This window comes from Crassostrea angulata, chromosome 5 (assembly GCF_025612915.1).
Source record: "Crassostrea angulata isolate pt1a10 chromosome 5, ASM2561291v2, whole genome shotgun sequence".
In the NCBI taxonomy this organism is placed as follows: Eukaryota; Metazoa; Mollusca; class Bivalvia; order Ostreida; family Ostreidae; genus Magallana; species Magallana angulata.
The window spans coordinates 18,234,896-18,252,145 of NC_069115.1; the positions used below are offsets into that span (position 1 = coordinate 18,234,896).

A 17,250-nucleotide genomic window follows, 5' to 3' on the forward strand; every position below is an offset into this window, starting at 1 on the left:
ACTTCTGACGTCATATACTGCCAGTGAGTGCAAATAAATCAAATGAATAGGTGAAAAATATATTTTACATCAACTCTATTAAAAAATAACATAACATTATTTAGTTTATCGAACTCGCTAATCATGCATCGATTGTAAACAAACTTTTAAGATATTAGTAACAAATTGTACACAAGTTTAATTTTGATTTGCAAAAACACTATAACTCAATTAATAGCAATATCAAAGTCGAAGTATAATCATATCCGCTTCAACGTCTGGAGCAAATTTTAATTAGAGCGAAAAAATGCCGAACTTTTTAAAGTCATGTTTTTTTTAATAAACATTCTGTACACCATCTCTTTATCCAAATATAACTTACATAACGGGGAAAAAACTGCAATGCCTATTGATATACACTCTCGTAGCATAACCATCGTAATCAATAATTGATGTAAAATCACACAAAGCAGGTTTAAACATTTTGAAATAGAATGATGTAAGAACTATGATATTTTTCAGGTGTGCCATTAGCCAATTAACCTCTTATGTCTAAATATAGTTTAAATAAAAGTCACAAACTTACTTTACTGTAGAACTGTTTACCCAGGGTTTCCCAGTGTAGCCCTAGGTGGCGATATAGTTAGATATATGTCGACGGTCGTGGAGGACTTCCCGTGGCCTAGCGTGTGGGGGACTCGACGTGACCGTGACCTCTGAAGCATGGTGCTATGAGGTTAGGATGACCATAGACGTGGTGACATTTGGGGCAGTGCAATAGTCTTGGCAACAGTGTACATTATGATTGTGATGAACCTTTGCTTTATCAAACGGATGATGCTTTATCAAATACTTCCAGTCCAAGCTATTTTCCAGACAGTCCCTCTAACGCTTCAGTGGCCTATTTTCGAAGATTTACTAAGTATTCCACACATAACTGTATCTAAAACCAGAAATTCTTTTAAAATGGAGTTTGTATATCATTTTAATTGCTTTTATGAAGAAAAATGCACAACTGTTTAGTTTATAAAACTGCAAATCACGTAGCTTAAAATAGGAGTTAATCCCGACGAAGCGATAAAATCAGAACGCTTTGGTTGTGTTTCGATACACGAACTTACCGAAATAATGTCTCTCAAGCCTTTTATTTCACCACCAGTAAGCATCCTTATTCAATATTTTCAACTTCGAATAATTAAGCTAGTGTTCGTTTTATTAAACATCAACAACTGTTCATCGTTCGAGTCAATTCAAACTAACGGGCATTCGTACTTTTTGTCTGTCATAAAACTTGTTTAGGCTTTTAAAGTCTTGATTATTTTCTCTTCTGATCAGTATTTCCTTATAATTGAGTGATTCAGATAGAAGAAAAATTATTTAAAGCTGAAAAATCATTTCAAGGTTTATTTTATTGAAACTTTATATATATTAAAACAGCAAGATATATCTCTAAACGACGTATTTAATTGTATTACGCAAGATCGCAATAACCGCATTACACAACGTGGTATCATCGTTTAATCTTTAAATAAAACAATTTAGATCATATTAATTTATAAACTTGTATATCAAAGTGTATTAGATAACTAATTTTATATTTGTTTTATCCAGCTCGTTGAAATGGTTATATTCATAGTCGGGAAGTCTATTCTTTCTACACTTTGAAACTGATCACTGATACGAGGGTCAATCACAAAATACGAAGAATATTGTCCTAGCTATGGTACTTAACGTCATATCATTACTGAATTTGGTGGACATAAATTAGCAGGGGTTTCAAACAATTTGCAAGAAAAAAAATTAATAAATTCCTTTATCTCTAAGAATTATTTAGAATCCAATCCTGCAAAAAAAAGGTTACGGCGCACGGTCAAATTTCGTGTTATGTCAACAATAAACCATATAATGTTGAAAGTAATATCTCAGTTTATAAATTGGGCTTAAAACTAAATAATATTGAAATCTCAAATTAATTATAGTCATCGTATTCTATGTACCAAATAATGACGGGATATATTGTTTTGTCGAACAGATGTTAGTAATTAAAGACAGATAGTCATCTTTAGAATTGACTAAAAACATCGACGTCGCCGGGCGTCAAGGCACAACGAGAAGTACAACAAAATGGAATTAACTTAGGAAAAAGCCGATACAAGCTGTGAAAATGCTCAATCGTGCAAAAAATAAGTCAACAATTATATGCAAGTTTGTTTTTAACAGTTATACATTTGGTGGGGGTGGTGGTAGTTGAATTTTGAATATAAAATAGTCCGAAAGAGAGCAGACTATCTGTAAATATTTGGTCGTAATCCGATGTTCAGAGTTAACATTACTGTAAACTATAAGATACTCGGTTTGAAAATGAAAACTTTGAAGAACTGATTCTCGAACAAATGTGTGCAAAAAAGATGCTAACTGATTCAGTGCCATTTTAAGTTGTAAGGAGAAAGCCACAAGAGACAAATCGTGATATAAAGATGGGGTATATCTATAAACTGCGCGTGTTTAATCTTAAAGTCATGTTTTGAACGTTCCGTGCGCCGTGGTGACAAAACCTGTTATTTTTAAAAAGGGGTAACAAAAATATCGTTTCATCATATGGACTAAAACTTTGCATATCAATAACATAAGTGTTGGTGCACAGATTAATCTGTTAAGTATCACTCTCATGAAAAATATATGATAGACAGCCACATTGTCTTCTTATTTTTTTTATTGACCCTCGTATATACTACAAAACAACTTACACACATCAATTTCAACGTTTTAGTTCTTGTCACCCTCATCTGATATTATATAAATAGTGCCTGTTTGGGAGGGTAACAGTTGAAATTGACACCCCGAGAAAACCATTGTCAACCGACGCGAAGCGGAGGTTGACAATGGTTTTCGAGGGGTGTCAATTTCAACTGTTATCCTCCCAAACAGGCACTATTTATTTTGTTATACTGAATGTCTTTTTTAAAATTTTTAAGAAAATTTTACTGCTTTTATATAGGAATAACGTGAATTCTACAGCGAACCGTACGCGCATAATTTTCGCGCATGTAACATTTTTTAATGTTACCCGTTGCCAAGTGCGTTGCTAACGCTGAGGGTAATAGTAAATATTACTAACTGCGTCTTAACCAATCAGATTTCAGTATTTAACATGAAAGTATAACAAATGCTACTTAACAACTGACAAACATTAAAACATGTATCTTTATTTTACTTAATGTCACCCTCATCATCTAAAACTTGCTATTCCATATAATCTAGCTTAACGTATCTGTACCATTATTAGCGATGAAAACATCAAAGACATACGCCTCTGGGAACTCTAACATTACCTTAAAAACCAAGGTTATCACGAAGGTCTCATTGACGACGGAATTCGTAAAGCCAAAAGATATAATAGATCGGAATATTAGCCAGTAAACATCAGTAATAAATCAATGATATTTGCACATTGTCTTTGATCTATTTTATAGGATAGTAAAATAACATATTCAATAAATATTTTCATATCATATTTCGATCGTACATTCATGTTTCGGAACTATTTGTTGTTGATTTTACTTTCGTCAATACAAATCTGAAATGATGTACAAATGTATATAACAAGATACGTCGATTTTTCATTGCGCTTCATATACTCTCATAAGGAACATTTTATAGCGTTTCCTGTAGCAAATTTCGTTTGTTTCATTCTCTGGCATTCTTGTTTTAACAAAATTAATCCCCGATGAAATCTTAATATTGCTAGAATATTTGCAATGCTAAAACTTTTGACAAATACGGAATCTTATCGTTACACAGCTATCTTGACTTAAAAATCAGCGACATCTTAGAGTCCTTTTTTTGGGTGGGGGTGATTTGTTTAACTCATATCATTCGTTATTTGTCTATTCACAGTGAAACGATCTAACAAAGACTACATGTTTTGTTCCAGAAGTTTACACTTTCAGTTTACGTCTTAGCCGAACAAAATTGCACTATATTTGATTCGTACAAATTTTGCTGTGACGTACTGAATAGTGTATGCTACCTCGTAACTGTTCCTTGTATTAACGTTAACACAGTTCTTATGGCTATCTTATCTGTCCTCTAAACATATTGTGGTTTTGAATTGAACAAACATGGCTGCAGTATGGATTCCAATATTAGGTATATTATATTAAAATGATATTGATAAGGTGACAAAAAAAAATTGATTTAAGTATCGAATAGGTTCACATGTACAGCGGTGATTCATTGTTATTCAAAATGGGTTTCAATGGACTTTTGTGTAAAAAAGGGATTGTCAATTACATGTATGTAGTACATGGGGCATGGCTGTGTTATGGAATTCAATATTAAATGTAGGTATATTAAATTTCTATCTTCGAATTTGCAAGAATTCAGGAAAAAATGTTTTGGGTAAAACTTGTTCTCAAAAACAAGTGTCGCTTGTACTTGGCGATTGATAAACGAAATGTTATGTTGAAAGAAAGATATTGAGACACACCCTTCTGTTTATGTTTCGATGTTCACAATAACACAGGCTTGGTGTTCTGTGTCGTCGGTTCCTTCGGTTGTGATGATTTGGACTCGGCTGCCTGTTCAAGACTGGCGACCACCCGGCCCAATATGTGTAACGATACTTGTTTTGCTTCCATTTGCAAAAGATACTGTGGAAAATGTCGTAAGTACCATACATGGAGCATAACTGATCATTCACACCTGTATTCAATATCATATTGCATAAATTCCCACGCAATGATAATGAATTTTTAAAAATAAATTTAAAATCGGACAAGGAAAATCTACAATATGATAACACGATTTTACAAGTCCACATTGTTTCCGTTACTGTGGTTTCATTAATTTTCGTGGGTATCAATTTAGTGGATTTTCTAAAGCCCACAGTTTCAAGGATACGTAATGTTGTGGCCAATGATCCAATCAACACAAAATGTTAGTTGAAATTGAACTTCAATGAAAATTTAATTTCGTGGATCAACTTAACAACGAAATCCACGAGAATTGGTATTCAACGAATATTATTGAAACCACAGTACCCCCACCCCCTCCATTTCGTGGCCCTACTTTTCTCTAGGGAATCATGGTTTCATCATACAGTATATGTTTTCATTCCAATCAATACAATTGTCACGTTTTATCGATTTCAGCATTAAAATGCTACACGTGCCACGATATTGCCAATCCACAAAATTGCAATATATCGGCGGAATGTCCTTCAAATGATCATGTAAGATTTCCAAATATCATGGATCTTTTTATTGATAACAAGAATCATATCACAAAATGCCAAATAATGTTTAATTAATGTATTTGTATTTGCAGAAATGTATCTCCGTTAAATCGTATACTGATGATTTTCGACTTGTTTACAAATTGGGATGTGCTCCGTCAACGGTAAAACCCAAAATAAAGAAATTCATTTTTTAAGATATGGTACCTGTTTAACAGAGTACAACAATATAACAAAAACAAGGTATGATTTTTTGAACAGATTTGCAGTGGAGCAAACTGTTGCAGTACTGATTTATGTAACAACCACTCGAGCAAAAAACGAAGCTCGAAAAAAAGGAACCCAAAGACACAAGGTTTGATTCTCTCTCTTGATGGTTTGTAATGATATAATCATAGCGTAACGTTTTCTTAAAGCTCTTACTGATTTGATTACATAGATATGTCGCCATTTAGCAGACGACAGACTCTGTCCGCCGCTTGTGCTGACGTCGACAATCTTGCGTGCACGCTTCTGTTTACGTCAAATACTGACATCTGTCAGGATGATTGCATCGCCAACGTTATTTGTCCTCGACTGTGTGGAAAATGCAGTGAGTTTGATATTTTTTTTCTAATTATTTTTTTTAACAATTTGTTAAAATCAAAATACTAAGATTTGAATGTGTTCATTGAGTACATACCCAGTTAAGTTTTGATTTAAATAAAATTAAATGCTATAATATTCAACATATTTTGTAGCTGAATGTTATGACTGTGATCACGTTTTAACAACAGAAAGATGTAATCACTCTAGAATATGCAAAGCAGGAGAGGTAATTTAGAAATAGATTTGCATAAAACGAGTTAAGTTTGTTTGTTTGTTGTTGTGGGGGTTTTATTTGACAGCGATGCTTAGTGATTCCCTTTGTTATGCAACTTACCACAGTATATCAGGTTTTTTTTCTTCAAATTTTTCAGGTTTGTTTCACTGTAGAAACCTTGAACTTTGATCTCGAACATGGATACAGGATGGGATGTGTTCATCAAAGTGTAATTGAATAATTGTTCTTACCATTTAATTCAAATTTTTTTTTTTAAACTGTCTTGGTTTCGGCGGTTTGTAGGACCTTTTTTTACGCATCAGCTATGATTCTCTGAATTCACCAGGCCTTGAAATGATTATTTTTGTGAATCTGAAAATATTTTGTCGATTTTTATTAACACTTTTTACTTAAGATTTGCGATAGCATTTCCACTCAAGTTGGTCATGTTTTTGGACGACGAGCTGATCCTATTGAGATTTCAATGACCGGGGGATGTTGTCATGGCGACCTGTGCAACCATCACAAGTTAACCCCCGTTGCCATGTCAACAAATCCACCAATGACAACAGTGCCTACCATTCCAACAACCACAGCAAAAAGTAAGAGAAAACAAAATGTACAGTAATTTTTAATTTCGTTGTATCTTCATGAGTTATATCTTTATTAACATAGAAGTGTATCTCATTTAAATAATTATATGATTGTTTAATAATTCATTTGATATTAGTAAGTCAGTCAGTAGATACCTCTTCAAACAACTTTAACAATCGAAAGCCAGAATATTACGATGTTTCACACATACCTTCGAAGAAACATTTATCATGATATTTGTTGTTTTTAAGCTTGCACATTGATTTCTGGATGCCCCGTCTATTCGTCAGCGAGGTACAATGGTCAGTGTTACTTTTTAGGAAGTTCCATGATGACATGGCTTGACGCTAAGGTATACACAACTTCAAAACCAATGTACTGCATACAGGAAAATATTCGTCCAAGGAATTTCAATCCATATATTAAAATTTAGAAAGCTTTTTTTTTTAAGTTTGAAACTGTCTCTTTCAAAACTTCAATAAAAGTATAAGTATCTGAAAAATCGAATTAATGATGAATTTTGTTTGATTGTTACAGGCATTTTGTGAATCACATTGCAGTCATTTAGCTGTATTTCGGGACCAGAATGACATGCGCCATGCTATGGATGCTGTCAGTCATGATGACGTCATTTCGAGTTTGGTTATTTCCTACTATTCTTAGTCATGTAATTTTTGGTGTTCGAAGTCTTAATTTAAACTGACTATTTCGCACGATAAAATGTTTTCCAACAATTTTTATCTTTTAACACCTTAGGTTTACCAATCGTTCACCGGCACGATTTACCAGATTTGTACGTTGATGCGGTAAACCCCGCCCATTCTGACCAGTTCATGTGGTCAACTACCTTAGAGTTTGTACCTAGCTCGTTGTTTGACAATCCTCTTTCCAATCACCTGTACAACTGTGCCTTTGTCCACAACAGGAAACAGTTGGAGGGTACCAGTTGTGCCGCACGGTTATATCCCTTGTGCCAATCCACAATACAATAAATCGACGATTTGAAAAAATATATGCGGTTTATTGGTTTTATCAACTCAAACTTTATATACACTTTTTATGAAAAAAAATCAGTTGAGTAAAAGTTGAGTCAGATTAAAGCTTGCATTTAAAGTTCATCCATAATCTGTCCCTGGTAATCGTTTCTGTCTATTTTTAAGATTTGTTTTTATGAAAATAAGCACATTTGTCAAAGTAGTACATTTACTTAATTGATTAAATTCTTTTTTAAAAAAACCTCATTGTGTCAAAGATGAAATATTGTAGCTAACACTTTAAAAATTCCTTAAGATATTTTTAAGTCGTATTTAAACTAACACTTGCACATCCTTAATGTCGTAACTTCTTTAAGGGTGTTGTTTACTCAGGGTTTGAGTTCTCAAATTTGGATTGTTATAAAGTTCAATGTAATGAGTAAAATTTGTTCTAAACAAAAAAGTATTAATAAAATGATTTATTATTGACAAAACATTTGATATTTTTACTGTATTACGCAATTATGCTCAAACAAAAATAGACTTTTAGCCAAACAGAGGAAATTCGGACTAAATTTTGCAGATTTTGTTTTTCGCTAAAACAATATTTGGCAGTACTCTAATATTGAAAGTTAAGATTTTATATTTTATTCTATATAATTTTTCATATTTTCTGCTGGTTTTAACTCACTTATTCATTAAAATAATTGTATGGCACGAATTGCCAAGATATTAAAAATTCTTAAAAACGATAAAAGATACCATATCTCAAAATTTTTATTATTGACCTCATATAAATTTTATGCCAACAGAATAAGGTCAATATAAGAGGTTCAATGCTATAAATGTTTTTGTATTATCATCATTCAATTTTTTGTAAACTCAGATCAAAAATGGGTTGGAATTTGAAAACTGATAGAAGAAATTCGGACTGGAATAGTTTTTCAAATTGTAGCTAAAATCTTAATGTTTTGTACCTATTTAGTGCCACTGCCATTCATAAAATGTATTACATTTTTTAAAGTGTTTTATTATTTGAAATATATTTACAATTGAGAAAATTTCAATTGTAGTGTAAAATTTTATGGGATTTTTTTTTATTTTTCAAAAAATATTCAATGGCCATATACTCAAAAAGTAGGTCATTGACCTACTTTTTTTAAAAGTGAAAAATAAAACTACAATCAAAGGTTTATAACATACAATAGATGGGGTTTCATTATCATCAGTGGCATTTTTTTTCATTCTGAGTAAACGTCATCCTTAAGCCAACTTTAATTAGCATTTTTGATACGTTAAACAATATTAAAGTGTATGTGTTTCCAATACTTATACGATCAGAGCTATATTCTCTCTCTCTCTCTCTTTCTCTCTCTCTCTCTCTCTCTCTCTCTCTCTCTCTCTCTCTCTCTCTCTCTCTCTCTCTCTCTCTCTCTGTGCTTAAGATTGCACATCTCTTGTAAGGTTAAAAGATTTAAGCAGCATTGAGGCTTAATGGTTACTTATTAATAAACAATCTTTTTAAAAGTATATAATTAAGCATATGTAAACATTCTTCGAGACAAGTTCAAGACGGTTATTCATTGTGTCCGAAGTCAACGTTTTATCAAAGTTGTTTGTCTGGACCAAACATTTATTACCCTTGATCCTATCAAAAACGAATTGCTTGTGTTAAATATAGTTTGCAGTGTCCTCGAACCAAATTCCTAGGTCAAAGTTTAAAGGTCATAACACATTTCTTTGAATTCAAGTTTGTAACTGTAACCCCTCGTTCGTTGACCTATCTTGCTTTGAATATTCTAGATTGTAAGGTGTGTACATGTACACAGACATTCAAAGTATATGAAAAGGTCATAGATTTGCTGAGTTCAAGAAATCGTAAAGTTAAATTATGAGTTGTCTTTAAGAAAATGCATGAAGTATTAAGTTTAAAAATTGATAAAATTTACCCTTCTGGTATGGCTCATTGGCAATTCTTATTTTTTCTAAACGTGTCATTTTCACTTGTAATTAATGAATTTATTCGTGTTAAAAACTGTGTCAAAGTTTTAATGAGAATGCTACACGATGTCGTATTCATGAGAACAATGGTTATAACAAGTAATTATATATCCAAGGTTAAATTTCACCCAGTTCTTATCTCTTAATATCAATAAGATATAGCGGCCTTCTAGATTTCAACATTAGGTATGATTTATCTTAATATATCGAGTCATTATATTTACGTGTAAACCTCCTGTAAATCACAATATAAAGTTTTGCCAACCATTTATCTATTAAACATTATATATTTATACCTTATTAATATCTTTCAACTGAACCACACTTGATCAGATTTTACACCTCACCAAAAATGATTAATGTTTACAAATGCACTTTTATCAGACTTAATGGACGCAGATATATTCAATAAATCACTTTATTTTTCTGACAATAAGTATGTGATAGTGACAGGTTTGGTTCTGTGTGCCGTTGGGACATTCTGTTGTGATGATGTGGACTCCACTGCATGTGCCAGAATGGCGTCATTGCGCCCCGACATGTGTAACGATACATGTTACGCTTCCGTCTGCCAGAGATAGTGGGGTAAATGTCGTAAGTATAAACAATTTTACGAACATATGATCTGTCTTAATATTTGCCTTTGCTCATCAACATATTCAAACATGATTGAATTTATTCAAAGATTAAACCTAACTTAAGTTTTGTATCTTGGACTTAATAAGTAGTAGGAGAAAAAACAGCAAAGATACTTCAATAAGCAAGTTTTGTTTTTATTTTAGCTCTTAATTGTTACTCTTGCCATGAAATTGCTAATCCACAAAATTGCAATTTGACGGAGAGATGTCCATCTATAGATAATGTAAGTACCTTTGCGAGTTTTCTTTAACTTTGCAACTACTTTGGCAAACACAGTCAACGGCATGAGTAAATCAGCTTTAAAAATTCTGACACGTCATAATTAAAACTAAAAGATTTGACATATACATAAAACATGGAGATTTTTATTCGCTTTTATCCTTTACCGGTATTTTACACTTTTGTTAATATTTCATGTTTATGATATCTTGTATAATATTTTGATTTTTAATTTTCTTTTTTGGCAGAAATGTATCTCTGTAAACACTTATTCTGACGATTCCCTGCCTGCCTACAAATTGGGCTGTGCACCATCTGCGATAAAAAGATCCACTATGCTAGCAGCGATAAATATAACATGCAAAATGCAGTGATCATAAAGATAGATGAGATTGAAGCAAAAAAGCGACCCGTGGATCTAACTAACTTGTCTTTACGTATTATATCTGAATCAAATACGTTTAAACGCGTTTCTAGCATGTAAAAGTACAAGGGATAATGTTGTTTGATTACTATATCAAATCAGCTTGGACGTTGAATGCTCATATTAACAACCTCGTTTTATATACAATGCATGTCATTTAACATTTAATATTGTAGCTTTGCCATGGAAAACATTGTTGCATTACTGACCTTTGTAACAACCAAGCTAGCAAAAAACGAAGCACGAAGAAAAGAAACCCAAAGAAACAAGGTTCTCTCTCTCTCTCTCTCTCTCTCTCTCTCTCTCTCTCTCTCTCTCTCTCTCTCGAAATTGATTTTAAAGAACATATATTATGCTATATACATCCTCCTACACTTGTAAAATGGTTTCTAACTGCCTGAATTCGCACAGACAATAGAATATATAGGATACTATTTCCAATAATATAAAATAGGGTAGTGTACACTTTTCTTCGAAATTCGTCCAATCTTTAATAAATAGCATTGGCTCGTAGCTATACTGAATTATGTGACTAGCTATATAGATTCAGGCAAACTCTGGGAAACTATAAAAACTTTAATTGAATTCGTGATAGATACGACGGTGTTGAGCAGACGACAGACTCCGTCAGACGCTTGTGCTGACATTCACTATCTAGCGTGCACGCTTCTGTTTACGTCAAATATTAGTATTTGCCAGAGTGACTGGGTTGCCAACGTACTTTATCCTCAGCTCTGTGGAAAATGCAGTTTCTCTTCCTTGCAACTTTTTTTTTAACATCATTGAGTCCTTGCAATGGAAATGTTCATAGTAAATCAATGTTTATCCATTTTAGATTGGTTTGCAAAAATATATTTAATTTACGTATGTTTTAATTTCATATTATTGAGACCTATTTCAATTAAGGAATAGAATATTATTTTCTATTTAAGTCATCCTTTTTTTTCAATGTAAAATGAAAAATGTTTTCTCAAAACTGAATTTAAGTTAGATGTTTATCTTAATTACTAACCAACTGCTCTCTATAATCTGTACTTTGTTTTTTTATAACGAACAAGCTTAAGGCGTACACATGTACTAGTAATTCATATCGCTACAATAGCGGTAGCTCTAGGGATCATTTAGATTGATATGCTCTATTAAGCCTGAATTTCCCAAAGAGCTACATACCGGCAGCTATAGACCTCACGGCTATCCTTTTAGGTAAATGTTATGATTGTGACCACGTTTTTATAACGGAAAGATGTAACTATTCCAGAATATGCAAAGCAGGGGGAGGTAAATTATTTCAAAATAAAATTATATATTCATTAGAGATGTATTCAATGAAAAACAGGAAAATGATTAAAAATGTTAAAAATCAAATGACCCAAAAATGTTTCCGATACGTGTATCATAGTTTGATCCAATATGATATTGTCATACATGTAAACCTGAGCTCCGCAATAGAATTGATCGGAAAAGTAAAAGTGTAAATTATCTTATTGGTTTCAACAATGAAAGTAAGAATACCAACGCTTCTTACGTTAGTTCTAACTTTTAATTTCTTAAACAAATGTTTCTTTGGAACATTAACTGTTTTAACAATAATAAACATGAAAATTTGATTGTAGGTGTGCTATACTTTAGAAACTTTGAACTTTGACCTTGAGCACGGATACAAAATGGGGTGTATTCATCAACAGGTAATGGTGTTGAATAAATCTAAAGGAACTAGTAACTTATTTTTTTTTTTTTGAATGATCGCTACTTTTAAACAGTCATGTCACCTATTAAAATACCGGTAAACGTTTTAAAGAAGAAGATTAGTGTGGGAAAATTAAATAACCTGGCTAATATTGGAGTAAGTTACTCTAAGCGTATATAAACAGCTGTACTGTGGAAGCATAGAAAGTTGTCAGAAAACAGCAAAAGCAAGAAAATTAATAAGAATGAGAATAAATAAGAATAAAGGTAATAAATATTAAAGGGGAATGGTCACGATTTTGGTCAAATTTCATTTTTCTGTTTTTATTATTTGCAATGCTTTATGAATGCATTTCTAATGATCAAATGAAATTTGGGTGCCCGTCGATGAGCTTTAAGCAAGATACAGGGTTCACAATTCTTTGTCATGTAAACAAGGCTCGTGCCATGTTTTTGTTAACATAGGTTCAATATAAAAGTAAAAATCTTTTTCAAGATGATTTGTCTATATTCTTTTTTTAAAGCATAAATAAACAGTTCTTAACGATTAACACATTCATTTTAGGTCTAAAACTGGAATTTTTACTTCAACATTCAAAATGTAAACAAAAGCTTTGTTTACACAGCGTGGAATTGTAAGCTCTGTAACTCGCTTATAACTCAACAAATGACACTCAAATTTCGATTGCCTATTAAGAATGCCTTACTGAAGCATAACAAACATTAAAATCGAAAAAATAATTGTTGACCAAAATCGTGACCATGTCCCTTTAAAGAAAGAGGGAATGATGGGTAAGATAAGAGTTCATACCAGTGACAAGTATCCCAGAGAATTGACATGGGCTGCTTGGCGTAGTAAATCTGAAAAAGAAAAGACAACTAGTACTTCTCCCTGAATAGGAACCAGAATCAGTAATTAGAAATCCCACCTCTTATATTGCGCCTAATGATTTAAGAAGATTGAAACATTAATAATCCAGAGAACAAATACCATTCATTATGAATTCGTGTAGAGCTGGAGAAAAATTGTTATAAGCTATCATCCCTGAGCACCCAGGACAAACAGTGTGATCCAAGTATACTGTGTACTGTTTTTACACAATAAACACACTGCATTCATAAATGTATCGTTAACCATTTTTTCTGCATAAAAAGTATCAATGGCTTTTAATTAATATGTTTTTCGAGGTTTGTGACAGTATGTCCAGTCAAGTCAGCAATGTTTTTGGCAGACTATCCGATTCTGTTGAAGTATCAATAAGCGGGGGTGTTGCCATGGTGACCTATGTAACCATCACAAACTGACCGGTGGTGTCATGTCAACAAATCCATCACCAACTACGACAGCTAAAAGTAGGTCACACAAATAAATCTGATCACCAAAATTATAAAATGAGTACGAATTATTTAACCACTGATTGCTAGATATTCCCACTCTGTCGAAATTGTATCCTTTGAATTGGCATACCGTTATATGCACGTGAAGTAGTTTTAATTTTAATAAATTTCTAGAAGTATTAAGCTATGATAATTCATTGTGTGTGCAAGCACCTTCCATTATTTGTTTGGTATCGTGTCAATCTTAAGACTTCATGTAGTAATAAGCACTTGTTGAAATAGCTAATAACCGATCGTGGGACTCGAGTTTTACGGTAACTGAATCCAGGATTATTGTTTTTAGAGTTCATTAGCTACAAGATAATTGCCTTAGCTTTTTTCATTTTTATTATATATTCACATTTGTAAAAAAGAAAACAATGTATTTTACAAAATGTGGAATTTCGGAATTTCAATACAATGTCATAAGTGTTGGATTTTGTCCATTTGCAGTGTGTTCGATGACAGTTGGATGTCCATTCTCTCCTGCTGCAAGATTGGATGGTCAATGTTACTTCATAGGAAACAGTCCCTTATCATGGAGTAATGCCAAGGTAAATTCAAAGGGTCAATACACAATGCTTATACATCGACCGTTGGTGAAATAAACCAAACAATTACATTTACTACGAGTCTTTATAAATCAATTACTACATTTTACATGTAGTACCTTTAAATACTAACAGTATAGAACTACATCAATAATGGTTATAGATAAGGGTACTCACACAGGGTGACATTTTGGTTGTGTATTAGACTTTTTAAACAAGCTGTGTATTAACGCTTGTTTAAATGCATTGTTATAAAAGATGCTATCAATAATTAATCTGAAAGAAGCTCGAAGACGGTTTAGTGTGCATGCAGATTGGCACAATTTACGCAAGCTCATTTATTTTTGTTAGACAATCCGCTTGAGAGGTTTATGAAAATCTCAGCAGTGAGAGTGTTTATGGCTTAGACTATACTGATAATATTAATTATTAATATAAACAGAAGTGTTGCAAGAAGGGAATTGGGGTAAATTTTTTGCTTTTCAGATGTATAAGATATTTTAGAAATACTTACGTAAAAATAAACTGAGGTGTTTCACTTTCAGGCATTCTGTGAATCACATTGTAGTCATTTAGCCGTGTTTCAAGACTTGAATCAGCTCCGTCTTACAATGGAAGTACTCCACCTAAGTGACGCCATTTCAGGTACGTATTCATATTTGATATATTTGGCAATGATTTCGCATATACATAATTTCGTTTTCTTTCAGTTCTTTTGTTGATTATTCAGTAAAATATATGAATGTTTGTATATTCTTTCCATTAGTTTTACTTGTAAGATAATAGATTATAGTAGACTAAGTATACATACACTCGCCGAGTGGAGATTAATTGTAATGGGACTTTAAAATCTACAAGCCCCGTTTATTGATTGGTTGAAACATTCATCAACTTAAGAAAAACCATTGACTGCATGAAATAATCATGATGCTGTTAGACTTAAATTCTGAGAGAAGACGATTTTGTATTGTACATTAACAATAATTCAGGGGATTTTACTTACTTTTTAAACTCAGTTTATTAATTTGTCAGAAGAAATACATTAATATAACCAATAAAATGTTTCTTGATGATTCATGTGGGTTATGACGGTAGCGTTCATTGCAGAAAGAAATACATAACCTAATAATGGTGGTAATGTTTACTGTTTCATGTTTATTATAGAATAATTTTGACATGTTTCCACCTTCATATTCTTCAACAGTCACCGAAGAAAGCATTTCATTTTTTAAATGAATTTCGTTATAAAACTTACTGTAATTAAAAAAATGTACCGTAGTATATAGTACAAAAAGTAGAACTTCAAGACTAAATGCAGGCATAGGCAAATGCGATATTGTGACGTCATTGTAGCAACATTAACGCATATATATTAATATTTACATTCTATTGTGTTTTAAATGCCTCTAAATGCAACAACTTAGCAATAAATCCTGATTTTTTTAAGTTTGCAGTATACAGTCTCATAATTGCAGCGATGTGTGCATACAAATTTTCATTACGCAGTTATGAGATTGTATACTTTAAAAGTAACGTTTCAATGATAGACTAACCAACATTTTACTGCTTAACTCTTGAAAAATGTGTTTTAGATTTATAATAATTATTTAATTATTATAGCCTTTGGTACCGGTTAATATATGGTTTTATAAATCTGATGAGATTATATTAATATGGGACTTTGTGTTCGGTCGAAATAGTCTCATCAGGTCTATAAAACACGGGGCTATGAATTGACCTCATCAAAAAGCTATGCTTGTGCATGTATATCATTACGCCAGTAAACCCTTTGACATACTTTCCGCATTTCAGATTTACCACCCTTTCACAATCATATACTACCGGATATGTTCGAGAATGCAGTCAATCCAACACACTCAAATCACTTCCTGTGGTCGACTACCAATCAGACAGTATCCTCTACTTTATTTGGTGGTTCTACTTCTCACCTTCCCTGTGCCTTTTTCCACAGTTCAAGAAATACTACCCACAGTACAGGGCAGTTAGAAGGCACCGTTTGTAGCCAAATGTATTATACTTTGTATCAAATTAGATTAGAATAAATGCAATCGAAAATATTTTCAAAGTTGGTGCTTCTTAATGTGTCAAAACTATTTTTGTATAATTGTATAGAAAAGGATATGCAAAAAACCATTCTAAAAATATTAACCTTTGAGAGAGAAAAGAAATTATAATGTTATGAGGAATAAAATACAAAACTCATTGGATGATAACGTATACGACTTGTTTAATCGTTAAAAAGACACTCTAATTGCACTAAAACCGCTATTCATGCTTTCATGTATTATTTCAAAGATTAAAATTTAATGTTATTCTTTGTTTGTTTTGGGGTGCAGCGCTAAATATCGTGTTATTTTTTTTTACATCTTTGAAATTAAGAATAGTATGTAGAAAGGTTTTATTCATAAATCAATAACATTGTGTTTGGATAGCATATTTAATGTAGTCTTAAAATAATCATCAAACATATTGTGTTGTAGGTTTTGTTAGATTTCTGTGAAACTCGACGCGAATTCTCAGTAAAACACGAGCTCTTGTTTTAAAGACATAAATACCAAACATTAAAGAAGGAAAGAAGCTATTGGAACATTTATATAATAATCAGACACCGTCAGTTGTACTAATCTGAAAAAAATATATATTTTAAAAATCATGGATTCAAATAAAATCGTTCACATCATGATCTTGAATTTCAGACCTTCATGATATTGATAATGATATACAACATTCTACTCCTCTTTCATAAG

At 32.3% G+C, this 17,250-nt stretch overlaps 1 protein-coding gene and 1 pseudogene across 1 annotated transcript; both read left to right on the forward strand.

Annotated features, from left to right (window-relative positions):
• The first annotated feature begins 4,002 nt into the window (after positions 1 to 4,002).
• LOC128185672 (uncharacterized) lies at positions 4,003 to 7,623 on the forward strand. The gene is made up of 12 exons (XM_052855296.1): positions 4,003 to 4,128; positions 4,505 to 4,645; positions 5,133 to 5,212; positions 5,308 to 5,379; positions 5,477 to 5,570; positions 5,655 to 5,807; positions 5,956 to 6,029; positions 6,175 to 6,246; positions 6,433 to 6,619; positions 6,863 to 6,963; positions 7,149 to 7,248; positions 7,368 to 7,623. Exons 1-12 carry the CDS (start codon positions 4,101 to 4,103, stop codon positions 7,601 to 7,603), a joined length of 1,338 nt encoding a protein of 445 aa, XP_052711256.1. The 5' UTR covers positions 4,003 to 4,100; the 3' UTR covers positions 7,604 to 7,623.
• A 2,352-nt stretch (positions 7,624 to 9,975) lies between these two features.
• LOC128185180 (uncharacterized) lies at positions 9,976 to 16,545 on the forward strand (annotated as a pseudogene).
• The last annotated feature ends 705 nt before the right edge of the window (positions 16,546 to 17,250 follow it).

What these genes read in the sequence shown, in the direction of transcription:
- LOC128185672 (XM_052855296.1), top strand. Translation starts at nt 4,101, where the DNA reads ATGGCTGCAGTATGGATTCCAATATTAG. An exon ending in TGGGATGTGTTCATCAAAGT is followed by an intron (nt 6,247 to 6,432) that starts GTAATTGAATAA and finishes TTTTTACTTAAG; the next exon opens with ATTTGCGATAGCATTTCCAC. An exon ending in TCCAACAACCACAGCAAAAA is followed by an intron (nt 6,620 to 6,862) that starts GTAAGAGAAAAC and finishes GTTGTTTTTAAG; the next exon opens with CTTGCACATTGATTTCTGGA.